At 41.5% G+C, this 27,389-nt stretch overlaps 1 protein-coding gene across 1 annotated transcript in view; it reads right to left on the reverse strand.

The window, feature by feature from the left end:
- The window catches only part of EPHA4 (EPH receptor A4), a 102,810-nt gene that overhangs the window by 48,143 nt on the left and 27,278 nt on the right, over nucleotides 1–27,389 (reverse strand). Inside the window, exon 4 of the mRNA XM_026073085.1 lies at nucleotides 11,387–11,542. Coding sequence (XP_025928870.1) covers nucleotides 11,387–11,542 — 156 coding nt within the window. The remainder of the gene's footprint in view (nucleotides 1–11,386; nucleotides 11,543–27,389) is intronic.

The raw sequence follows: 27,389 nt of genomic DNA on the forward strand, positions 1-27,389 counted from the left end.
CAGGTGAGGGTGGCAAAGAGGACGTGCCCTGATTGCATGGGGCCTGAAAGCAGAGTCCCTCACCCAGCCCAATTACAAGCACCCTGAGCAGACACTGGGGATCCAATCCTACAGACGATGTAGGGAATGGAAGTCTTTATTTTATTCCTTCTTAGGGCTCCATAAATCTTGCTTCACAATAAGCCTACCTAAATCAAGTGAGCCATGAAGCAAATGGAAAGGCCTTAGGTGGAGCAAGTCCATTGTGTGTATCAGTGCTCAGGGAAACACTGAAGAGTCTGTTTAGCAACAAATAATCTTTGTCAAGCTAATCTTGCTATCTCTTCCTCAACCCTCCTATTAGATTTACTTAAATGTATTGGGCAATAGAGATTGTGCTTGGCTTTCTCATGCGGCAATAAGCTATCACCAGTATATCTACCTGTCTGCCTGTCTTTCACCTATATGTATATCTGTCTGACTGAAGGACAATGTTGAATCCTGTCAAATAAATATTCAGGAAGACTACAGTGTTTAAAAGGTTAACAGCATTGGCCCTTGGTAACAGCATGAGCATTGACTTGTACTCAAAGGACTGACATATTTTAGCCTTCTTTCCACCACCTCAGGCTGCATTTTAACTTCTTTCATCCATCACTATTTCTCTCCCTCCTTTCCTATAAACACTCAAGTCCCTCTCCCAGTCAGAGGCCTCCAGCAAGCCACCACAAGGCTAATAAAAAGCCTGCTGAAATCCACAACAAGGAAAAGTACCGCCAGCTGACCAGCTCCCTCCCACCTTCCAAATCACAGGACAAATCCGTGTGCTATTTTATCTGTGTGCTATTTCCCTCTGAGGATTATAGGTCTCTGTGGGCGTACTTAAAGAGTCCTTGTGACTCATACCAGGGATCAGACTCTGGTCCAGGCCCCACACTCACTCACGTAGAGTTTCCGGAGTGAAGACCCAGTAGTGAACTCTCCTCTCTCCGTTCAGGACTGAACATGCACGCGGTGTGGATGGCAAAGGACCACGACTGCGAAGCGAAACAGGGTGCAGGCCAAATGTGTGGGGTAGGCACACCCGGAGGATTCACACACAACGCACTGGCAGGGTGACAGGTTTGTACGCCGGGGAAAAAATGTATTCCCAGCAAAGTGGGTGCAGACTATCACTGGGCATAAAGACTTTTCAAGGAACTGTTTATTTGCCATGAGTATCGTATTTTGCACTTACAGCAGCTGCCCAACACATTGCAGGACCATAAGAGGCTGCTGGCTCAGTCTGCCTGAACTGGTGCAGTGGAGGACAGCTCTAGTCCCCCTGCGCAGTCTCTTGTTCTGACATCATCCTGCTGAGGAAGGTATCTCAAAGCCCCCTTTTTTTTCTGCCACCAAAGAATAACAATATAACTGTAGGAGATTCAACCAAGTGAAAGTGGCAAAATTGTTCTGTCAGGAAAGAGAAAGTGTATCCCTATGAATCCACTAAACCATTTCAAAGGCAAACAGCACAAAAAGATTAGCTGCAACCGAGCGAATGTTCCTGCTTTCCTCAAGGATCAATCACGCCCAGTCCCTTCATGCATGCAAAAGGGAAAATAAAGACGCCAGGATCTTCCGCACGCCCAAGAACTAGGCCAAACCACATTCCTGGCATTCAAAATGCGTGAGGACTCTGTAAACTCGGCACCGCCACTGAGCCAGGAGTCCAGAAGGAGAAGGCCTCTTCCCCCGGCTGGAAGACAAATCCTGTCTACTGCAAACCCACGTCAAGGACAGTGCTGTAGCTGTGCTCCTGGAGCCGCAGGGACTCCGGCGAGGCAGGCGCGCAGGCGCAATCTGCCAGGCACGCAGAGCCGCTCCACCAAGCCAGCCTACCCTTTCTCCCTCCAGCTGTAAACCCGGACGATCTACACAACCGGAAAACACCTATGGAAACAACTATCCCTAGGATCATAAGGTAGAACTGTAAATGCTCTGTGTTGGGGAACTATATTTAAATGGATTCTATGATAAAGGTTTTAATATCACTGGTTTTGTATCTTACATTTTTATTACTAATCTGCCCAGCAAGGTGCTTCTCCAAAAGCCTCTCTGGGTGTATGCAGTAAATTCAATTATGTATTTCTACAGCTGGACTGGACAGACTTGTTTGACATAGAGAATACTGTCTTCACTAAACCAGTTAATTTAGTTCAGCAACAGTATATGGTTAGAGGGCRTGGATTAAAGGACAGTGAGAAGAGAGGAGAAATAAATGATTCCAGGCAAAACAGCTCCTGAGTGACTTTGTTGTCCCATATAATGAAAATACATAATGAGGAACATATAACTTGGTCCTCTGCTGTTGATAGGATGCCACAATCTCAGTTTCAGACAACCAGCAGCCTGAAATTTTGGAAAGGCCTTTAGAGCAGCTGGTGATAGCAATGGGATTTTATCCAGTGGGAAAGCAACAAAGGTAACAAACATTTTTTCTTCACTGGACTGATAAATCAGAGCTATAGGTGAGGAAAGATTTTACTTTTTCTTTCCTCTAGGGCCCTGTGGACAGAGCACTGAAGATAGAAGTTGTGAGTTTTGGTCTGGGCACTTTTAATGGACCTGAGTAGCCTTTATAGGGTATCTTCCTAGGTTGGAAAACAAACCAAAACATCACAAAACAAACCAAAAACCTCTCCAGCCCTCAATCCAGCAGGGTTTTGACACATAATGCCTTTAAAGTGAATTTAGTACTCATGAGAAACCCACTGACAGCACTGAAAATAAAGGCCTCTCTAGGCACGGAGCTGTCTGCCTGCACTCCCCCGTCCCAGCCTCAGTCCCCCTACCAGAGGGCTCCTTACCAAGGAGCTCCTTTCTTTTTTATGCCGACTTAGTCCTTAGACACTAACAGTGGTAGCGGATTATTTTGGAAGCAACACTACCCATTAAGGATTACACTGATATTATCAGTATTTGGACTGTAACCCCATCTGTTTACTATTAACCTATAGTATGGTTAATATTTATTACCTTGAAACATATATCTGTAGGAGGAGACCTATTAAAAACGCAAGCCAAAACCCACACTCTTCATGGAAGTGCTAATGGAGGTATTTCAAATATGTACCCTCAAGAAGGCAAGACTTCATTATGAGTGTCCTGTCAGTCACCAGATCAGTGCATTTAAAATGTAGTCTCTCTTAAAAGAAAGATGTTTTCAAAAGATACCTATGTGGCCAAGTAATGAGCAGGATGAGGCTTTCAAACCCTGGAAGGAGAAAATGATTTAAAAAATAATTTACTCAGTCTGTATGTGCATATGTGTAAAAGCACATTTCTCTATCAGGTAACGGATGCCTCTGCAGCCGGGGCAATGGATAATTATTTTCAAGTGGGTTGTCACCCTACATTCAGTCTGCGTTCGCCTGACAGTGTGAAATCGGAAGGAAGCTTCATTGGCAATTCCCACCAGACATCAGAAAACCTCAAGCATGTAGAAAAGACTTTAATCTTCTTTAACTGTTCCCATGCTCTCCTTGAGGGAAATATCACCTCTCTTTCTCAGAACAGAGAAAATAGACCTATAAAGATTATGATTCTAACAAACAGTAAAATAATAGCAGTTTGAAACATTCTAATCTCCCCCCTTAAACTGAAAAAACCTTATAAACATATTGTTAAACACAGCAGACCGCAAACTATGAGTGTTGTTAATCAAAGTCAACCAAACAGACCAAAAGGCTTCAACAGGCTTTGGACAAGGACTGACAAGAATCTTCTTTATGAGCCTGCCCCAGAGAGATGCTGACCCCCCATCTCCAGTGATTTCAAAGGAAAATCAGGGTATTTAGAAATCTTGAGCTAATTTGCTACATAAGAAATAAGATTTATATAACAGAAAAGACTGCCATGACTCGCTGTAATTTGAAAGGAGCCTAGTATGAATTGGACTGATTTGAATCAGCAACTCAGCCTTGGCTATACTACATATAAGTAGTTAAGTTACAGGAACATCAGGCACCTGGGAGTAAGCATCCAACTGTCTAATAGCACTAAAATCTAACTGGAAATGCAGTATCAGAAGTGGTGAGAAGTATAACACATCTTCTGCTACATGAGAGCTGAGAGTCAGCTTTTGTGTAACACAGCAAGAATAAAGAGAATAAATAAAGAGGTGTAAGAAAGAAAAGATTCATACAATGAACAATTCCAAGGATCTTTGGAGCACATCTACAGAGAACAACAAAATGACACTTGAAGACAACAAGCAACTTTGAAGGAGTTAGCTCGGGTACTGAGAGACAGTATGACCGCATTAGGGCTTTTAGCTGCGCGTCTGCCTTGCCAATGTGACCATAACGCTTCCCTCTCGATGAGACCTCGCTACGCCATTAATGTGTTGACAGCCTTTTAGCAATTCTAATCAATACTTCCTAACTCAATCATGATCCTAAAATTCATCTCCCTGGAGGCAAAGCTGAGTGTGAAATAAAGAGTTTACCATTTTCAAAGTGGATGCAAAGAAAGTAATTATTAAATAATCAATGTCTTTAAACTYTTAAGTTGCCTCACTAAGATGTCTGGGAAAGTGCTGCCAGGCACAGCCTTCAAGAGAAAGCACCTTGGCTTCCACCTCTCATTTCATAAAGCTTCATTAAACATGCCCAGCTTCGGAGCTATCAATAGTGTTTCAGCATGTGAGCGGTGAAGCCCTTCAGATAAACTTTTGCTGTTAATCTTTACCCATGTGAAAGACAAGTTATAACGCAGAGTAAACACCTGGACTGTGTAAGTTTGTGCTCAGAAATAAAGCCTGCACTTTCCAGTGACAGTTGCGTATGCTGCTGCCACTAATTGCTTCTTTCAGCAGTTGTGGACAGGTCTCCCGTTGCTGTGGGCTAGTTTACACAAGCACTGACAGTTAGGACAACCCCTGCTTCTTGCCTGCCTGGATATTCCTGACCATTTATCACTATAGATCATGTGTTTTTACAACTGGTGAGAGTAAAGTCAACAGTCCACAAGATGCAGCAGCCACTTGAAATATTAGTCATCTGCTTTCCCCCTTTTCTCCGTTCTGTACATGTTTAGCATTACAACTGGTTTTTAATAAGGCATCTGATTTGGTAAACAATTCCTAATTTATTTACTCGGGCAAGACTCCTTTGACTTCAATGGGAGTTCTGCCAAGCTAGGGATCTTGGACTAGGGCCAGTGATAAAATGCCCATTTTCCTGGCATRTATGATTTCCTATTTACTTGCCAAGGAACCCTGGTTACCAGCTTCACAATAGGCTTTGTTTCTTTAACATAGAGAACAATGCAATTGATATTTCCTCTTCTCTGGAGCTAAGGGAGTTAAGTGAAGAGGTCCAATTACCACTGGCAGAGGTGTGAGAAAAATGATGCTTGCAGGTGCCACTCTCTGGGCTCTGGATTTCCCTTCCCAAAACTGCCACATAAGAACGCTCTGCATTGCCAGAAATGTTAAGATATGTTATTGTATACTTTCAAAAAAGCTGTCTGCAGACAATATCATATATCTGTCCACTCACACTTTCTAGATAAAAAGAAACAAATCCCATTGTGAATACCAGAAAGTTATTTGACAGTTTGACTGGAAAGAGTTCCAATCAGAAAAACAGGTAGTTCTGTCATTGGCCCAGTTCCTGAACTTCTTATTCTGTCAGTCCTCTAATTTACTCCAATGGCTCTACAGAACTGAGTCCTGACTAACCAAATCAAAGCCCCCAGTTAATTGAGTAAATGGCTCTGTTAATTTACAGCTCCGGACAGAGAAAATCAGAAGACAACTAATAAATAGTTGCTGTATTTAAAGGAGTGATGATTTTAAGCCTACTGATTATAAATACACATTGTCAAATTACTCCCATCTCTCCTCCTGAAGCCTTCCCGATAGCCAATTCCTCTTCTGTCCATAACCACTCCCTTTCTTACTCACTGCTTTCTCAAACCCTTCAGTCCATGACCATGGATGAGGGGAGGAGAGCCTTCTCCTTTGAAATTCCTGTCATTCACAATCCTTTCCTACGGGTCTGACAATGACAGATTGTATTTTCACAGCAACCTGGAGAAGAAAAATCCATTCCCTCCCTACTGCCTACCCACTGTTCCTCCGCTGTTGCAACCAATACACTGTATCTTAAAAGGCATTTTAATATACCGTCTACATGATGAAGAACTTTATATATGTTTTAAAAACAAAATAATTTACTTAAGGGTTACTATCATACATAAAGATATGGAAGAATTATTATGCTGTAAAATTTCACTTCTGAAAATCAGTCTGTATTGTCATTACTTCATATTACATAGAATGGGCTACTACAAAAGAGGTTGGACTGAACAAACAGTCCCAAGACAAGTGTGTGAAAATCCTGAGAAGGAAGTACAGCAAAGTCAATGCAAAGCTACCTACAACGTACTACTCATCATATGACCATGTGTTGTACCCTACTTTCTTATTCTTTAAAAACGAGAGCAGTGATAATCAGTGTCTGTCTGGAAATTCAGACGAAGCACAAGTTAAGTTCAAGAAAAAAAGAGAACACATTTGTTTATTTAGAAGTCTAAGCAATCATGATAAACATATGCTCAAATAATCAGCTCCTGTGTAATTACTCATTTGCAAGCATAGTTATTAGGCAGGTAAATGCAGTCTGTCTTTGGTGGCGGGGGGAACGCTGGTCAAATATTTCTTAGATATTTAGAATGCAATACAGATGACTGAGCTAAGGACACATATTAAGACTGTAACATTTACAAAATTGAAGTGTTTATACCTTTCCAACCTTTTTTAAAACCTTGACCTTGGAAACAAATAATGACCATGTTATTTTAACGCACGTTCAGATTTTAACAACACAGTCACACAGCACTAGTGGAATCCACATTGAGTTTCCACTGTAGATTGCTCATCATTTCATTATGGTTCATTATGTTGATAACTGTCAGAAAGCATTAGAAGCAGGGGCCTTGAGTAATAGCACTGAAATGGTAATTTAAAAACAATATACTTCTGGAGGAAATACAGCAGTGCACTAAATTCAATTAGAAGAGGCAAATGTAAAGACAACTAAGTGACGTTTGCTGTTCGAAGTCAGGATCTTTCAATTTCTTGATAATCTAAACTGGAGAAAGCCCTTTTAAAGCAGGTGCTTTTCTCTTGCATCTCACTAAATTTGCCCTCATTAGCTCTAAGCTTTTCTGGTATAAACTGTCTTAAATGCAACCGTTTTAGAAATATTTCAGGTCACGCCAAAATATCAATCAATCAGTCACTGTTTGGGTGGCACAACGGACTAAATTATTCAGGGTCATTTACTGAGGCAAATTTCAGGCTGGACAGTCAATGCTGGTAATCTCTCTTTTGTAAAGGGCTTCCAATTAAAAATCATTAATAATCTTAATCAAACAGACAATATAAGCAATACAAAACTGTCCCATACTCACTCATAATGCAAGCATTGTTGGTTAAGAAACAGTTAGAGAACCCAATTCATTAACAGTGGAGACACAGGACCAACATCCATTAACTTGGATGGGAACTGCACCTGCCTACACCAGACTGAAATTCACAGCTAATCTACTATCCACATCCTTATGGAAAAGGAAATTCAGGAATGAAGATCATTACTTAAATTGGTTGATTTTCTGTCTCACAAATTTATGTACTGGTAAGGCAATTTATTCTCCATTAGATTGCTAACCTTATGACAGACCCATCTTCTGAGCCAGTCCTGAAGAATAATGAAGGTCCGAGCAGTTGTATTAATATAACTTTTGCCATGCTTTCAGAATGGAAAAATGACTGTGTTTTCTTCAGTTTGTGCTCAAGTGTATTACAGGTCAATCATAACATCTCCGTGCCCAAGCACACAGCTGACAAGCCCACTGTGCTTCAGAACTGAAAGTCTGATTTCCCAACTTAGCCAATGAGGCAGACCCAGAGCTGCAGAGAGACTTGCACATGAGTAGGAGGCAGCTGCTCTGCTCCTCCATGGTGATTGATGAATCACTATATGGCAAACCTAAAGGAAAAGATGYGTAAGTAAATATGTTTATGTCAGGGTGTCTATGCCTGCCCTTCCAACACAGCCCACTCCACTGTCCTCTACACTTGCACCCAGCCACATTCTGCTCTTACTTTTAGGAGATTTAAGCCAGACATAACTACTCACTTCAGTAGAGCTAAAATAAAATAGAATACTAAAACCAGAGTTTGGGTTATTTGTTTAGATAGGATGACTGGCTTACCTGAACATGAAGCACAGTTTTACAACTCAACAATGGACAGAGAAGATGCCAGATACTGGGGTTACAGAATGAGAAAAACTGAAACCTCTGGAGTAATTCTTCTGATCAGCGCATCAGAAAGTATTATTTACCATGGGAATTGTGAGAAGGAAAGGAAAGGGAAATCTCTAATTCTCCTTCATCCTGTAGCACAATCAGGCTAATGGAAAGTTATAACAGTCTTCCTCCTACAGCTTAGAAGGCGAGATAAGTGACGAGGCCAGCCAGTTTATTACTAAAGGAAATCAATAGCCAAGGGTCAAAGCTTTACAAAAACGCATCCTAAGAAGCCTGAAGTTCTTAATCTTAAAAACTGTTTAGAAATAATAAAGAAAGGATCAATCCACAGTCCATTTCAGGTGTTCCCTCCAAATTACCCAATGTTACTTTTATTCACCTGGTCTAATAGTTCTCCAAGTGAACAGAAACCTGATTTTACAAACCAATGGAGCAGAGTCTATCTTTTTGCTAGAAGAATGGATCTCAGATACTGTGTTTTATTTCTTCATTAGTGTGCCGTCACACTGAGCGATTACTAAACGTAGGGCTGAATGAGAATACCAGGGTTAAAGAGAGCATAATGAACAAAGAAGGTGCCTGATTATTATGGCTGTCAGCACAAGGGACCAGTTGGCTTAACCAACTGGTAAGAACTGATTAGAGTCTGAAGCCGTCTGAAAGGGCCTTTGATGCTCCCTTCTGTCTCCACATCTTGTCAGGAAAGGTAGACAAACGGGGAGCGTCTTCCAGAGGAGCTTCCTTCAGCAGAAGCCCTTGAAATGGCTTCTGTCACTTGCCTCAAATGAGCTGGCAGAAGGCTACGTGGCGTGGGAAGGAGGGCAGACCGACGGCCTTCGAGGAGCCTCTTGCACCATGCTACTCACACAGCACGGAGGTGCACCACGCAGGGTCGCACTCACAGCCAGCGGGCCTCATATGTGTAGGTGCCACCACCATAGCAACATTCAAACATAGCTATGGCAGATCTCAAAGAGGGGATGTTAGAGAGCAAAGTAGCGGATGGGGGAGAAAAGCTGCTCCACGAGCCAGCTCAGAAATAACCTCTGGATCCTCCTTCACCTTGGATCACACAAATGCAAGCCATTTAGTGACTAGAAAATTCAAAGCTATGAAATGGGATCTCTCTAGACGCAGGCCTGGTGTCCTTGGGATTATGTTGTTGGCTTGTCTCTACGTACTTGAGTCCTCCTAGAGAGCAGATGTGAAGACTGAGAGCAGGAACACGGCCCTTGTTCTCTCTTCTCCATTTTTCCTATTTCCAGGGTAAAAGATCACCAAGATCAGCGACTGTGACTTACCTTCAAAGACAGCAATGGGAAAGAGTGCCAGAAGTAGGCCCAAGACTTGACAAAAAAGAGCTAAACTTGTAGGAATACATTTTGCACATACAAGCGAACAGACATATTTGCCCACAATTTCCCCATCTGGAAGTGTTTTGCTACATATTAGAGCTCTCTCCTCATACTTTATTCACTGCACATGCCTATTTAAATTCAAGCATTTGATTATTAATTTGATTTCAATTTGGTCAGGATATGACTCACTAGAACCTGAGCTATATGAGAAACTTTTGTTGGTATAATGTTATTCAGTGTGCACCTTCTGAGCAATAGCTTTGTTGTTGCAAAAGAGAAGTTTCACTATCAAAATGGTCCAGGTTTATTTCTCCTAGAGACGTGGTGTAAATTATATTATCAAAGCATTTTTCTATCCACTTCATCTACACTTCAGACACTTCAGAGTTTGATGATAAGCTAGACCTCCATCCCCAGTCAATGCCTGGCAAGAAATACAAGGAGCTCTTCACTTTCCTATCAAGCAGATACACCTGGGTATGCCCAGACCTGCTTAACCACCACCCAGCAAAAACTCACAGCTGAAAAGAAGAAGCTGATCACTGAGGAAGAGCTGGAATGAAGTGGTGCGGGAAAGGAATGAATGCTGGCTTAGTTATGGACATACTTTGTTTCTGCCTTGTAAGGGAGAAATTAAGATTAAAATAAATGTGAGTCATCTCTCCAAAATGAATTTGGATTATATTAAAATGTTACAAAAGAAACATATCATCCTTCCCTCACTCATAGACACAAACACACTACATAAATATACAGTTGAACTCCAAAAATCTGGAAGCATTTCCATTAGCTTTCAGAGAAAGCCACACGTGGGCATCCCCTAGTAAAATACAGCCCTTTCATTTATTGTTTCAAAACGTTCTGCTCCCATAGAAACAAGAATCAAAGAACTAGATGATCACAGTTTAACACCAGGGCAKGTCTAGGTTCCCAGGTCTTTAGTGGTGGAAGCCATTAACCAAAACACAGGACAAGGAGTTTTTCCAGTAACTCCGTGGGTGTGCTCAGCGCATTATGCCTCTTGTTCTCCCCATTGAAAAAATTCTGGTGGAACTAAAGCATAATTCCATTTGTTGTACCTGACGTATTTATACACCAAAGATAAAATAAATGAAAGTTTTGGGGTTTGTTTCATTAAGATTTAAGATTTGTTATTACCATCATTTTCAGAGGAATACTTTTATGTTCCTAAGGGTCACCAGCTGTATTTTGAGCCAATTAGATACTTAATGACATTATAAATATTATATATTTTCCCTATATCACTTAATTATGAGAAAATCTTTCACAATTTCTACAAATATTAATATTTAAAAGGATGAGAGGTGATGTGATCTACTGGACAGGTCCTCAGATTGGAACTTAGACCTGTATTTTATTCCCGACTCCACTACTGAGGTGTGCAAGTCACTCCTCTTTCTCTGCTTTGTCTCCTCTCAAGTCCCCTGATTTATTTAGACAGTAAACTCTCAAGGGTCAGCGCAGCCACACCACTGTTAGGAAATCAGGGCTGAGAACTAATGTTTTCTCACCAAGATGCATGATCCAAAACACTTACTGCATCTGCAAAGGGCTCTAAGAGCTACTGAATGCTACCATCAGAAGCAGGACACTTCTCAAAGGGAGACACAAATCTCCGGGCAATGTTTCATACATACACAGCAAAAGAAAGACAAGAAAAGAAACAGACGATGAAAGGGGAAAAGACCGAGAAAAGACTAACTTACGAGTGCAGGGCATGGAGGCAGCATCATTTTCAGCTCGGAAAAAACCCCGATCACAGGTGCAGGAGGTAGAGCCTTCCCAGATGGAGTAGCTGTGAGGCGGGCATTTGGCACATGCAACATCTGTCGAGAGAGCCTTGTAGTATCCGATTTTGCAAGCTAGATGGAGAAACAGGAAGGGAGAGTGTTACTTGCCCAGGCTGCGATCATAAATTGCTGGCTTACTTATTCAAAATCAAGGCAGGAGACATTTCAAAAAGATCAAATGATGTCCTCTTAGCCCCAGGTGAAAAATTAACAATCAACACACTCTTAATGAGCAATCCCATGCCAGGGGACACTGATTTCTAATTCCAGCAAGAGCCATTTTAAAAGCTGGCCTAGAGATGTTAAAAAAATAATAATAATACTCTTCTACAGACACTGCCAGAAAATCAGCTGCCTCTTTGTGTTTACCGTGGAGTTGCATGTTGCTTAACCCATGTCCACCTGCATTCACACACACACACACACTCAGAGCACAACAAAAAGGGTGCAATTGGTTTATTCTATGACCACTTAAGGAATGGCAGCTGACAGGGAGACACTGCCAATTTTTAAGAGGGAGTGGAATAGGAACCCACTGTGATTGGCAGTGAGGCCCTTAGTCTAACATGTCCGGAAATGGCATGTTTCCCTTCTGGCAAGGCAGAATTAATTTGGCTCTTTCTCCCCAAGGAAGGAAATCAACAATGTTCTCCCCTCCTCGAAGCCAGGGCACATCAACGACTGCACCCCTGGCATGAGGTCCCATGTGCAGTTGGCAAGCTTTCGGTGACATCATCTTCATAAATGCAATGCTTACACGGATGGCTACTTTTACATCACTTGGAAAAAACTCATTAGGATCATTAATAACACATTTTAATACTGGCTAACAGGTATGTCATCCTAGAAATTTCTCCCTTGGCTAGAGATAAAAGTCCACCATCACCGCTGGCTTTCAGGCCTATGGAGAACACAGAAAATGCCCAAGCATTTTTTGAGGACAGATGTGTAAAGAGGAAAGGTTACTTTCAATATTTACTGCATGACTCACTCTCACATCTCATCATTTATCGCCTACACTGCCTTTAGGGTTCCCCTGTTATCTGCATGCCTCCAGAGCACAGCACGCACCTCCTTTCACAGCCATTCTCCTTCTCTGGGCCCAGCCACTGCTTGTTCTTTGTRTTTTACCCCTTCCTGTACTTATTTATTTTCTTTCTTTCCTTCTTCTCTTTTATGAAGCCCTCCAATGGGAAATGGAGAGGGATTTTAGTAACGCTTTCATAAAGCAGCAAGTTACTTCAGTCTTATTAACCAAAGCCATTTATGGAATTTCCTTAACGAGTCCTAACTTTACGATGTGTCGCGCGCCATCAATAAAARCGCTGCAAGACCAATCCGCTATCACTTGCTTTGGCTGTCACTGGACCAGAGAATCTTATAAAAACACGCTGCTCAAACAACTAGGATTTATGCTTCCAGAGCTTATATGCATCACATAATTAGATAAGGTTCCACTTGCAAGGTGCTTTTTGGCTATGCTTCAAATGGCCTTGGGGTTTCGATTAAAATCAGAAACCACAGCTTTGGCAGGAAGAATCACTGGGGTCAAACCTAGCCTCCCCACATCAAAGACAATTAGTCCCCAAACACACATACAAACCCACCGGGTACGGCCTATCAGTCAGTCAGTCAGTCACAGCAAACAAAGGCAACTTGTGTAAAAGTAACTTATTTTTCTTCCGATATGAATTGCCAGGGGGAAAGAAAAGAAAAAAAGAGAAAAAAGAAAAATACCTTTCAGTGTTTGATATGATTTGCAATATCTAGTGAATGAGTTGTGCTATCGGTACCTGTCCTCTTGTGACTGGTTTAACAACAGCAGCAGTCAAGTGGCAGATTCTGATCTGAGATATTATTCCTGGATTTCATTGTCGTAACTCAGATCAGAAATATGCCTAAATCTGTATAAGACTAGAAGAGATACAGACAGAAGCTCGGTGTCATATATAAAGAAAAGGAATGGAAAAAAGAATACAAATTGAGTGCAGATTTAACTGCTCTTATCCAACAAAATTCATTCAACTACTCAAATAAAACAAAATATGTAACCTCTAACATTACTGTTTATATGAACATAATAGTTCACAGAAATTATTAAATGAAGAGCTGTCTTTTGCATCTTCTTAGTATTAAAATATTTAAATGATAATAAACAGCCTTGTACAAAGTTGATTCTGCTCTGACTATAACATTTTATTGGAAAGGGTAGAAAAATGTCACAGGTAACATTTTTGCAACCATAATTCCTCCTCCCTACTTTCTTTCCAGACTCAGTGGTTTAAAAGGGGTTGGATGAATACAGTGGGTACTGCAAGGTCAACAGTTTATAATTCAAGGATTTTTTCCCCTTTGTTTCATGCAATGTACTTTGTTTTCTACTATATTAAGCCAAGATCATTAATATTTCAAGACCTAAAGAAAGCTCTCCAAATGCAGTGACTGCTTTTGAAGCACAGAAAGCCATTTTCCTTCAGCCATACACCTACTATTGAACATTTAGTTGTCTTCATTTTAGTGTGCTCAGAGATTCACCACATCTCAGCACTTGACATAAGAGAACATTTGAGAATATGTTGCATTTAACCAACTGTTCTTTCCTCCTATGAGCTCCACGGTCCTGTCACTTAAAAACTTGAATCTACCCCTGTAAAAGGTGTTCTTAGCATGAAGTATTGCTGATACACCTATTACAACTTGGGATGGACTTTTTCCGAATGTTAATATTTTAGCAGACAAACAAGAAGCCTGTAGAGAACTCATCCCCGGAAAGTCTCTATTGCTTACTCGTGACAAATCTCCATCCCACTTCCTTTCCAGGCAGGATTTGCTGGGTGAGACAGGGCATGAATGGCGTTCCTACACAGCTTTCGAAAGATACCATTGTAAAAAGATTAGTTCACATGTGCAATACAAACTTTGAATTCAATTCCTTAGCTTTGCCTTAATTAGTTCTGTTAGTTTGAAAAAAAAGAGAGAAAAGAAAAATCTTTTCTCACATTCAGATCACCCGCAAATATAAAAAAGTTACAATCACCTGCACTATATCCAGGGAAAATTCTTAAACAAAAATATTTTCAGTATGAAAAAATCCACCATTTTTTCTTAGAACTAATCATATTCATTTTAAGCAGTGATCAGCATGAAATAATTACATTGATATCTTTGAATCCTGATGTAAAAAAAAAAAATCTAATTTATATTTCTGTTAAAGCAAGATGGGACTTGTTGAATGTAGCTGGTCATCACTATATGCTCTTTTCCTTATAATTTACTAGAACGATACATGTGAAAACTGATAAAAGAAATGGTCTGAAGAATTACGGAACTTCACTCAAATCTGAATGTAAATTTTCACAAGTTGTTTTACAAATTCCCTTTTCACATTAAAACCTGATTTTCAGAATCTTAGGGCTTTCTGAAAAAAAGAACATACGTGTGGGCTGAAAAGTCTTTTTGCTTGGTCTCTTCAAATGCTGAATTTTCTATTAAAAATTTCAGCCAGCAATTTCAAAATTTAAAAACCTACCTCAGTGGATAAAGTTCTAGTCACATTCTTTTTAGTCACAGCTAAAATAAAACCTAAGTATTAAAGGAATTACTGTCCTTAGATGATTTTAAATGAGCTATGATGCCTCCCTAGGTTTGGGAAAAATATATTAAAAAAAAAAAAAATCTACTGATACCTTTAAAATTGTTCAAAAAAACTCTCCAAACCCTTGCTCTCAAATTGTTCCTTTTTACTTGTTGAAATGGCAGTGAATCTTTCCATCATAATCCGGAAAAGGGTTCACTTGCTTAATAGTTCTTTAAAAAAAAATCAGCTTAATTTCTTGCAGAGGCTTAGATAAAAAACCCATCCAGGTCTCTGGCAAGCTCCAGTTACACTTTTTGGTACTCCAAGGAGGCAATGTCCTTCTCACGCACACAAAGGCTGATGGATACTCTGCACGAGGCAGGGAAGCCGGCCCGGCTGAGCCGGCTCAGCTGCTGGCTGAGCTCTGTGCAGAAGACGGGGCGGAAAGTCCAAGCGAGCGCGTGTGCCCACGCTCACACGTGCTACCCAGGAATTCCCGCCGCGGCCCCAGCTCTCATGGGCCAACACAAACACAAGGAGAAATCGTTTTTAACTTGATGACTCAACCTCTACCGAAGGTGAGCATTCACAATGGAGAAAATATTGGTTTCCAGATTAGGAACTAATAAAGAGAACGGGATGACTAAGCTGAATTAGAAACACATTTGTTTGCTGAAGTAAATCTAGTTAAGTCAATGACCTTCTATCAAAAGAAAATTTGGCATGGACATTCTAAAATTCTTATTTACAGCAGCAGTAAAAAGAGACTACTGGGATGACAATCCTGTGTAGGGAGAGGTACGTTACAGGCACACGAATGCTGGACTGCAGAGCCATCATCTTATAAAATGCTATGCTTAAGGCTACGATCTCCAGTGAGTTCTGCAAAGAAAGAGGGAGCCCACGACAGAATCAGCAGCTTAATGAAAATACACACTCACACTGCGCTCCTCCTTCCCAAAAGGGACCAGCACACCACATTTATTATTGCAGGCAAGTGAATAACATATGTAAAGATTTGTGTTTCTAGCTGAAATTTAAGAAACAATGCATTCGATAGTTTCCACTGCTTGAAGCAGAAAAACTCATCAGCTGCGTAGGCAAGAAAATTTCTAAATTCCTTGAGACATGATTTTGAATTAAAATTCTTCCCACATACAACAGAGAGGGAAAACATCTTTTTTATTATAGATGATTGTAGCCAACTTTCATGGAAGACCCTAAAACAATATATTCTTGGTGAAATGAAGGACAAAGTAAATTTGTTAAGAAAAAAGATTTCAGTGCCAAGCTTATAAATTTGAGCAAGAAAAAAAATTTGTTTTTAAAAGATCACTGGTTACATTTTCTACAGCTCCTGCCCTTTTGGAAATATTTTAAGCTTGTGTTTTAACTGCCCCCTTAGGAATAAAAAGTTAGTTTTATTTTTCCCCTCTAATGTTCTTCTCATTCTTTAAAAAAGGATGGATTTTCTCTCTCAGATTGTAACAAAACCACATCTGCCACATAAGTAGGCAGCATCTTCTCAGCTCTCTTTTACTGTTATTACCATTTCTGAACAGATTTTTGTGTGTTAATTATAGAACTCAATTGTTTGGATAGTCTCTTTTGATGAGCTTTCTGCCCCGCACCATGAACCTCTCAGTTATTGTACAGCTGTTTTAGTTCCAAATGCTCATCAGGGTTTTCTAATTGTCAAGCTGTCCCGGCGACTAGTTCTTTTGACCTAAAAGTCAAAGAAAGGGAGTCGCCCTTGTCTCCCCGACATGAATACCATAGGACTCCCAGTGGCCCCCCTAATACCTACGAGACAATGCCTTTCCAGATCATTGCCACTACAAGCATAATTGGTTTTTGGGTGAAATGAGAAGATTTTAAATAGGATGAATTAATGAGTTTCTTGTAAAATTAAGTCGTTCTCCTGGTCCAATCTAATTACTCACTGTAATGCCCCTGAGGGTGATAAATAAAGATCCTTAGAAGCCAGAAGAACAAAAAAAAAAAAAAGGGGGGGGGGAGAGAGCCTTCTCTGGAGCTTTTCTTAAAAGTCAAATTGTAGAATTTGATGTGACGTACCAAATGCTGTTTCCAAATAAAGTCAGACTCCTTTGATATTCATATTGTAAGATCTTTGTCTCCTATTGATAAGACTTTACATTTTCTACAAATTAAAATGAGTTCCACATCTTTAACTCATATCGCTGATGAGGAAAACAATGCTGCTATGCCCTAAGCACATATTTCCATTGCATGAATGACACATGGAAATACAAATACAATCCCACTGGAGAGAAAAATGTTTGACTTTGGCGCGGTTTTACTCTGTGATTTGGAAAAGATTTAACCAGAACTTCAAAGCAAAAATACCGGGACTCAGATGACTCAGTAAAGTCCAGAGCTCTGTTTAAGCCACTGAAACTCTGTTTGCATAGGTACACATGCAGAACTCGCTAGCAAAGCTGCAGCGTAAACTGAGAGGAAGAATTATTCAGGCAGCAAAACTGAGCAACCTTAAAAAACAGCTTTGGTTATTTTTTTCCCCAGTGCAGCAACCTTGGCTTCAAGTTTGCAGTTTTGAGTGTTTTTTTTTTTAAAACACCCTGGGCTGACACAGCGATGACAGCAAAACTTCAGGCCTGGCATGAACAACAGGCAAGTATCATCTCAATCCCTCCAGACTATCAGTGTCCATCAGGTAGCCCACACACGCAACTCCTCTAGCCAGCTGTGCTAGAGACGCAGCGGGGCAAAGGCTGTGGGTAAGCCTGCCGGAGAAGAAAGCTGCAGAGAAACAAGTGGTTTGGTTGGTTCCAAAATCTCACTGAAATTGAACCTTGCAAGGCCAAAGTCTGCATAAATTGCATTAAACAGACCTTATCCGATTGGATTTTTTTCTAATTCTGTAACCGTAACTCAAAATGCACTGAGTTAAACTGTAACTTTAAAGACATCAACAACACGCAAGCATGCTCTAGTTGTACAGCATCTCAGAGCCACTTCACCTACAGTATGGACTACAGCAACCGCAATGGGAGGAATCGGTGCCTCCACTACGGATGACACTGCAGCAGCTCTTTGCGCTGATGGGGGAAGGTTCAGTTTGCTTGCAGGCAGCAAGATGAGGAGTAATAAGGCACGGTCACAAGCCTAGAAAATGCAGTGGCCGAGGACAGTTACTCAGCAGGCAATATCCAGGCCTGTCTCAGCTCTCCTTTCACAGCTGGGTAGAGGAAGCTTGTGGACATTGCAATAGTCAGAAACCTTAAGGTGTAGCAACCTTAGCAATACAACTGTGAACTGCCTCAGACTGATTTACATCTGCAGTAAGGTGACGATTATCTTACTGACAGGTAGCCAGGTTTTTTTTGTTTTTTTTTGTTTTTTTTTTTTTGCTCCTACATGGACATGAAGTTCAACTGCCTACTTCAGTAGCAGAAGTTAAAAAAAAAAGTGAAGAGCAAGCAGCTAGAAAGATCTTTGGTGTGGAAATGAATCACCATCAGCATGCAAGAAGTCTTCTTGAATCCTCAGGAGGGAATGGGATGAAGCTTTGGCTTCTGACTGCAAGGTGCTGACAGAAAGAAATCATCTGAGGAGCCAAACCTACTGAGTATTATTGATTCCACTATGTTAAATTTATCTTCTCTTTCTCTTGTTACTACTGTCACATTGTTATGAACATAGACTCATAGAATAATTTTTGTTGGAAAGGACCCCTGGAGGTTATCTCATCCAACCCATGCACAAAGCAGAGCCACCTCAGTAGGTGTGACATTTGCCTTTCTTCATTTATTAGGAATCTCCTCTGACTGTCATGACCTTTCAAAGATTACAGACAGCAGCCCTGCAATGACATCGGCCAGCTCCCTCAGCACCCTCAGATACAGCCCACCAGGCCCCATAGATTTGTGTGCATCCAGTTAAAGTGCCCTTCAACTCAGTCTTCTCCTGTAATGCTTCACTCCCACAGGAGGCTCAGGGACATGGAAGAGCAGGTGGCAGACCTTACCAGTGAAAGCCAAGGCAAAAAAAGCATTCAGTATCTCAGCCTTTTTCCATTTGGATACTTGGTCCATTTGGTCACGAGGTCTCCTGCCCCACTGAGGCAGTGGGACCACATTTTCCTCAGCTTTCCTTTCTGGTGCCAATGTGCTTGAAGAAGCCCTTGGTGTCCTTCACATCCCTTGCTAGGTCCAACTCCAGCTGAGCTTTAGCTTTCCTAACTTCACCCCTGCACACTCAGGCAATGGCTCTGCACCCCTCTGGGATGGCCCATCTCCACATCCACCTTTTGGGTGCTTCCTTCTCGTGCCTGAGCTCCGACAGATTTTCCCTGTCCATCCACACTGGTCTCCTGCTATACCTGCTTCACTTGCTGCACACCAGACCACACCATCCTTTGAGCAGGTTGTCCTTCAAGACTGATCAGCTCTTCTGGGCTTCTCTGCTGCTTTCCTGGCAAGCAGATTCCTGAACAAGCCAAAATCTGCTCTCCTGGAGTCTGAGATTTTAATTCTTTTAATACAAAAGAATTCCAATGAAGTAAAAGAGGAAGAAAGAAAGACTCACTAGTGCAGCAAAGAGTACAAGCACAACAGGCTAGGGCATCTGATACAGAAAACTGTTCAAACAGAAACTACAGGCACAAGCAAGACAGCCAGGTGTATAATACTAGAAACAGAATGGCCTATTTACCCCACCTAAAAAGGTCTTATTTGCCCTGTTACCATTCCATGATGTCAGAGTCAATCGCCAAACATATCTGTGACAGAGCCCTACACTTGAAAACTGCATGCTCTAAACATGGGACCATGGCACTGCTGGCACTGTTACTCTTCAAAATCCTCTCTTTAGGGACAGTTTGCTGATTTGGGGTGCCACTCCTACAGAGGATCAGTTCTCCTGGGTTTTACACAGAAATACTACGCTTTTCCTATACAGGAAGTTTTCAAACTAACTTACACCTAGTACGAAAATATATATATAATCATGCTGATAATCCAATCATTTTAAAAGCTGAAACCTGCTTTCTTTCTTTCATCATTCAACCTCTTCCAAGGAAACCACTACACTTAACCCAGTCAAACGTATAAATAAGAATATATATGATTTATATGTTAAATAACTTCCATAGGCACATGCATGGAGAGGCCCAAATATGAAAAGCTAGTTAAGAATTATTCTGAAATTTGCTATACAGCTGACAGATCAGAACTGCTGGAAAAAAAAAGCCCTCCAAGAATATACAAACTTGAAAATATCATATTTGTATCAACTAGTAGATGTATTTTACAGATGCAACATCTCCCTTTGCTATAGCTGTGACGTTATGGGGGGGAAATGTTTGGGGGGTTTCTACTTCCTATGTAAAAACAAAACTTGGAAAGTCAAAAATTGGGGGTCGGGTTGAAACAATTGATTTCTGGCTGAAGCAAGCGTTTCCCAGTGAGTAGTCAGCACTTGCCACAAAGAAAGAAAACTCCAGCCGGCTCTGCTCCCTACAGGAAGGTATTTGCTAGGACCGGCAATCGCAAGCGAAGCTCAGCGAGACGGCAGGCGCTCCGCCGGCAGAAAGCGGAAAGGACTGCTTGTCCTGACAATATTTCGAGGTGGTGTCCCTTCCTTTCCAGGCACCCGAGGGTCCGATTCAGCAGAGCATTCAAGAGCACACATAACTTCAGCCTATGTTTAAGTGTTTTAATGAATAGGGATGTCCCCTACTGAGCTGGGGACTCAGCACCCAAATGTTTTGGGGTTTGGGGGGTTTTTTTTGTTCTTTTTAATAAATTGAAACAATAAATGAAGCCCATGCTATTGAAAAGACCTCACCTCTCAGCAACTGAAAAGGAGTGGCATCAGTACAGACAATCCCTGCTGACATACTTGTGCAACCACTAATCGGATCTTTAAAATATTACCGTCTGAGTCAAGTGTTCGGATGTTCTCCATTTCAAACTGCTCAAGCTGCCACTGCGCTCTGTCAGAGATTTCATCTAACTTTGAAGGTTTAATCACCTTTATACAAGCTGTGAGATTTAAGAGATGAGCCAAGTATTCAGTTTCAAATAATTACTCAATTAAAAAAAACAAGTTGACAGTTTCCCTTGAACAGACGCAACAAGATGAGATTCACAATGCGAAAAGATTTTTTAAGCAAGCCTCAGAAACTGAGCTTCTTAAAAAAAGAAGAAGAAGAAGAAGAAGAAATCATATAGAAAACCATGATTTGGGGGTTTTCAGCAACTAAATTTTACAGAAAAAAATCCCTACTAAAGTTTTACAATATACTCCAGCAAAAGCTGATTAAGGAGCCTGAATCTCCACATTAACAAGCTCTAATCCTTTTGTCAGGAGACCTGCTTACAAGCTTCTCTCCCCAGTCGTGTAAAAGCACTGATGGGAGCAGAGATCTGTATCTCAAAGCACTGTCCAACCAGCCTGGGATTATCTCTCATCTTCTAAATCTTAACAGCTCTGTAAAAGGCAATTAAACTCCCAAAGTTAGATGAAGTCTGTGATAGAGTACAGTAGCAGCTTGAGTAGTTTGAAAAGGAAAGGCCTAACAGGTAGCCCTGACATCACTGTTTAAAAGGTCCGCTTGCTACTAACGCAAGAATCAGCTGTCAGTAACTGAAAACAGGGAGCGCTAGCAAAGTATTAAAGAGCATCTAATATGCTAATTTCAGTTATTTTAAGAGTGCTTATATTTTATATATACTAATAAAAATGCAATTTGCCTCAAATTTTTAATTACTTTTAATGAATTGTCTACTGTCAAGAATTTGTGGATTGATCCTGCATATAAATCTGTTAATACTGTTTTCTTTGTGCAAGTGGAATTTCACTCCCTAAAGCAGAACTCAACATGGGTGTAATGTTTTCTGCTACTTATACTTGAACTTATATCACGACTGTGATCGAGCTAAGTCACAAAGCGAACACTGCAGCTTCTTCTGGGCTTTTTAATACTTCAGAGAGCAGCCTGGAACAAAGTTCAAGCTCTTATCTCTGGAGCTATAGCAAGATGCCTTAATATGGTTCAATCATCACATCCTCTCTAAATGGCTGTAAAACATGATTAAATAAATGCTATTTTTGTCTCCCCAGAGAACTGCTTGACACAACGTTTTTGGAAGATGCCTAAATATAGATAGTTCTGGTGAGATCAGGGTCTATCCAAGATAACAACAATGCACTGTTTTTGACAGTTGAACAAAGATACTAAGAAAACAATGGCTTCAAACAAGCACTGCTTTGGCTCTCCCCAACATTAGGGAAAACAGATGGAGGTACTTCTGAGAGACTCCCATCAGCATCACTGTAAAAAACTATCAATCCTCTACTAAGTAGTACATCAATCAAAATGGTGGCGTGCAAATCATGATCCATTAAGTACTTCACACTTGATTACCCATGACATTTTAGAGAGGGTCACACACTGATGAGTTGCTTCTCTCTTCTTTGCTCTTTGCTATTTGGAGCTCATGAACACTTTTCGTTCATTACCTATGCAAAGATTACCACAATGCTCAATTTCAACAAAAGAGGAAAACAGCTCAGTTGTTTGTCATTTTCTCCTTAAATTCACATAAGCTGTATTTTTCTTTATTCTATGCAGATCACACCTTTTCAGAAGAAGTGTGAGACATGGGTCATATGCATGTGCACCCTTGCTTACGTATCACATTCTTTATCAAAAACATTCTGAAACCAGAGGAGAAAGACTCAAACCACCCAATTCTTCCCTAGATTGTTTTTTTTTTTCCCCGATTGTAGCCTAGATTTGAAAATGAGGCTGAACATTTGTTCCACACTGGTCTAACTTACAAAACCAAAAATACATAGGGAGGCATCTGGGAAGCATCCTTCTACTTTAGTTCTCACCCATGACCCAATGTCTCCCAGTGAGGTGTGACCTCAAGGCTACAGCGGAGCCCTGGATGGTCTCCCGGGTCTTGTTTCTGGCTCTGTCACAGACACCAAGGACAGCTTGCCTAACCTTTCCCTTGTACTCATGAAGATAGTGCATATCACAGCATTCTTTAAGGGTAAAAGCCATTCTTTCCCTTTTCAAGCGGTCTAGCCTAGCCTTCTGCTTAGTAACTTGCAGGTCACCTCCCCAAGCACAGGGATCACAGCTGCGGATAACCCTTTCGCACACGAGGTCGTGGTAAGATAGCAAGCAGAGAGCAGTGGGAGAGAGAGCAGAGCTGTTCCTTTGGGCCCCTGTTTTGAAATACACTGGCACCCAGAGTGTAAACCTCAACAGGCTTGCCTCAGTTTATCCGCTTACAAGGCGGCAATAAAATGCACAATAGATACATCCAAAAGCTATTGTGAGGCTTAATTAAGCAATAAATGCATAAAGAGCACTTGGAGATCTCCAGATAACGAGGCGCCAATACAACAGAGGATGTGATTACTCCTGATGAAACAAACATCTCATGGCAAACAACCTGGCATACTCAGCAGGGAATATCCAGGGCTGTCTCAGCTCTGCTTTCACAGTTGGGTAGAGAAAGTTTGGGGAGATTGCTTAGCAGCTCTTTTACATCACAGTCTTTGGCAGGATGTTCTCCATAGGAAAGCAAAGAGAAATGCCTGTATGGGCTGAGTGCTCGGAGCTGTAAAATAGTCCCTATTTAAAATCAAAAGAACCGGGAATCTGCTCCTGTCAACAAGTCTTTCAATGGAAAAGAATAATTTAGCAAGAATAGATGAAATCTCCCACCTTAGGGTGGCTGCGAGCAGAAATGCATTTTGGCAGTTCCCACATTCTTTTGTCAAACCTCTGTTGTCTGGGAAAGAGGAGAGTGCCAAAAGCCCTTGCAGGTGAATACCTTGGCTGTTTCAAGTGCATTTGATTTAGAGTGATAGTATGTTTATCTAGATGTTTGGAAAGTTATTAATGAGATCAGCAAATCCCTTCCATGTATAAATTACAAATCACCTTCAGCAATACCATGTAAATTATCAAGTCAAGTGAGAACATGCTTATTTGTCTGTGACAGTCTTTTACCACCAATAATTCACTGTCTTGCTTTTATTTATCTGTGGAGAAACATATCACTTGCAGCACTGAAGCACATCTGTTATCTCACCAATGGAAACACTGCTGCAACAGAGCCCCTTTGAAGTTGTATACCATGACAGACCAAAGAAGATGCCAGCAACGGCACTGCCACAACACCAGAAGCAGTAGCAATGCAATATGCTTGTTCTCTAGGCTGCGATACTGCTCCTGTTCAGGTTTCGGGCGCGCTCAGACTGATTTCTGCCACGACCGCACTGCTGCGACAGCACTGGCTCTGCAGAGACCAGAGGCCTCGCACCTGCCCAGGCTCACTGTCACGTCTCCGGTGGAGAGGGGAGGAAAGGAGCTAGAGGTGCCAGGGCTGGTTTGGGGACCTGTTTTTATAGCCCCAGGAAGCAAGAGGTTGAGAAAAAGAACATCCAGAGAGATCCTGATTCTGTGAGTAGCTGCGTGAGTTTAGGATAAGGACAATTTCAGTATGAGCCAGACTTCACTTTTAAACCCTCTCCTCTCCTGAATTCACGAAATACATGATGCATTGTCTCATTCTTTTTAGCTAGTGCATGGTACCTTTATACCACAGTGCTGCCCATCCATCTTCAAGGTCCAGACAACCTGCAGTTTTACAACAAGACTGCTGTCTTAGAGGGCAGAATTTGGCCTAGCTGTGCCACGGGCTTGCTACCCTGTAAAACTGGAAACTGTTTACTGAGATAGCCATCCGATGAATGCTTTAAGCCAAATTTTTCCTCCAGATTTTTGGGATGGAGAATTTTTTTTTTTTTAATGAGAAAGTATATAAATATATGAAGTGAAATAAAATGCTGGAAAAAAAACTTGTCACCTTATGTTAGGGATGAGCAAAAATAGCTGTGAGAGTCTCTTCCTCAGCAGCTTAGCCTTTGCCAGGACTCTCTAGAAAGGCTCTCAGTGGGCACATACGGACATGAATTAGGAGAGGGGTGGCAGGGACCCACTGGCTTATTCCAATGGGAAGCAACTAGAGCATCCATCTGCCCATATCAGAACAAAACCGTACTGGTTCAGTGCTCACATTGTGAGGGTGTCTATTGCTCCCGTTGAAGATGGAGCTCAGTCTCTGCACCAGCTGCTATAGGCACTTGCAGGAAGCACACAAAATAAGCAACAACAATGTAATTCCAAGATCAGACTAGCTCCAGCAGGAGTAAAGAGCCCATAGCTAACCCAATTACTAAAGCAAATTAAGACTTTGCAGGTGGTCAGGTTAATGCTGGTCAGCGCTGATGAACAAATGACGGGCTTCTTCCCTCTCGCCAAGTTAAGGGCTCCTCAGCGAAGCTCTCACACAATCGCCCAGAGGCCATTCCCGCTGCAGAGCCAGCCGAGAGGGCGCCCCCAGCACCCCTCCGCCCCGTCCCCCCCGGAGGTGCCGGGCCCCAGGCACCCTTCACTGCCGGCACAGCCCAAGGGCACAAGAGCACTCACACAGCCCAGCCCGCAGGGCCTTTTCCCCTGGAAATGGTGACACACAAGAAAAGCTTCCTTTCAAATCCCTGCTTGATGCCACAGGGCTGCCAATTAGGAGAAAGTGACAAAACAAACACATAATTTTGCTTATATCTGGAAAAGCATCCGTCTTCTGCAAAACTACTGGCAAATAAGCCTAACAATAACATCACGTTTTGGCATGGAAGCCCTCATGGCTGACATGATGGAGCTATTTATTCAACGAATGTCTACATGATATGTAAATTGGTGCAAGATAATAAAGAAATTTATTGCAGTAACCAGAGAGCTATTTAGAAATGGCCAAAAGCACCACTGACTTCAATCCAGGCCACAACAATTCACTCTAGCAAAGAAATCAGTCTGCAAGTCTCACGGAGGCTCTACACACTCACTTGCCGACGTGTGACTCATCCTCCCAAATCACCCTGCCTTCCTGATGTGATTAGCACTATTAGTTTATAGTTCTTATAAGCGCTGCTTTTATTTAGTCTCACTAAACCTTATCAAGACTTAATTTTGCCTCAACAATTAACAGAACGCTATCGGTAGCATCCCAGTTGTGTCCAAGAGAGCTCAGGAGAGTGAGGTTTGTAATATCCTCTTGATAGCAGCCTTACGCCAGCAAGACAAATACATTTGGATACGCGAGACTGTCTTTCGGGTATGCATATTTCACTTTCCTATAGATGCCTGATTCACATGGCGTGACCTCTGCTTCCATAACTCCACCAAACAGACTTCAGGCAAAAATGTTCCCCTTTTTATCTCTCCCTTTGTCAACTATCAGTGGATTCACCCCAAATTAGAGAAGAATATCCTGCAAAACTTCACTTCATTCCTGGTATTTCTGCGACTGTCAAGCTTCATACAGTAAACGGCACCAAGCAACTATAGACGGGCTATCCTCAAGAAAGCCATAGCAGCCATCTGTGCAGACTTCTGTGCCCACCCCACAGAAACGTTACTTGCACGTTGCCTTTGACCACCAAAATTGAGTTCACTGTGAATTTGTAAGGGCCTTGCAGGTTGCTCCAGCCAGAATTCCTTTGACGACCACTGTTTGCTTGAATTTTCAAACACTGTATCACTAGATTACCAAAATCTTTATTAGCCTATCAGAGAAACATAGGAGAATATGTTGAGAACTAGTGCTTGACAAACATACTAATTATCCATGTTCTTTGCTTGTAATTAACATATTTTTTTTCTTGCCTGCATTCATTTGCTATACCCTCAAATAAACAAACCCAGGATTTTCTAACAGACCCAAAGCAAGAGTTTTATACGCAATCAAAACTTGAGGCAGTTAAGCAGTGCAGAGTGGAAGGAAAAGTGGTGGCTGCAATGAATTAGTTATGGCGTGTCTGATGCGTCAAGTTTATTTTCTCCACGTATTTTTCCTCTGTGAAGGTGCAGCCAAACAGCAGCCACTAACGGGTCGGTAAATTTGCACTGTGCCAGGCAGAACTCTGAATACATGAGATCAGCAACTAACTGGGGGGTGGCTACTCTGCTATATTTTATTTTTATGCATTTGCTTACATTTTGCAAGTGTGCCACTTAACAGAGCTATTTTTTAAGCTGTGCCCAACTCATCGTGGAACATAAGCAATCTTTTGAAAGAACAGTATGAATCGCCTTTGTCAACATTAAGTGGGTTTTGACACTGCAAGCACTTAGTGACATTATTCTGAAATATAGGGAGAGAAACACACATGATCACCTGCATGGGTAATTTTAGGGCTTCAAATGAATAACAAAGTGAGAACAAATTCTAGGTCTAAATTAAATGTCCCCTAAATCAAATGGCCTTAAAG

The sequence above is a fragment of the Apteryx rowi genome, unplaced genomic scaffold (assembly GCF_003343035.1).
Source record: "Apteryx rowi isolate R43461 unplaced genomic scaffold, aptRow1 scaffold_36, whole genome shotgun sequence".
Classification (NCBI taxonomy): domain Eukaryota; kingdom Metazoa; phylum Chordata; class Aves; order Apterygiformes; family Apterygidae; genus Apteryx; species Apteryx rowi.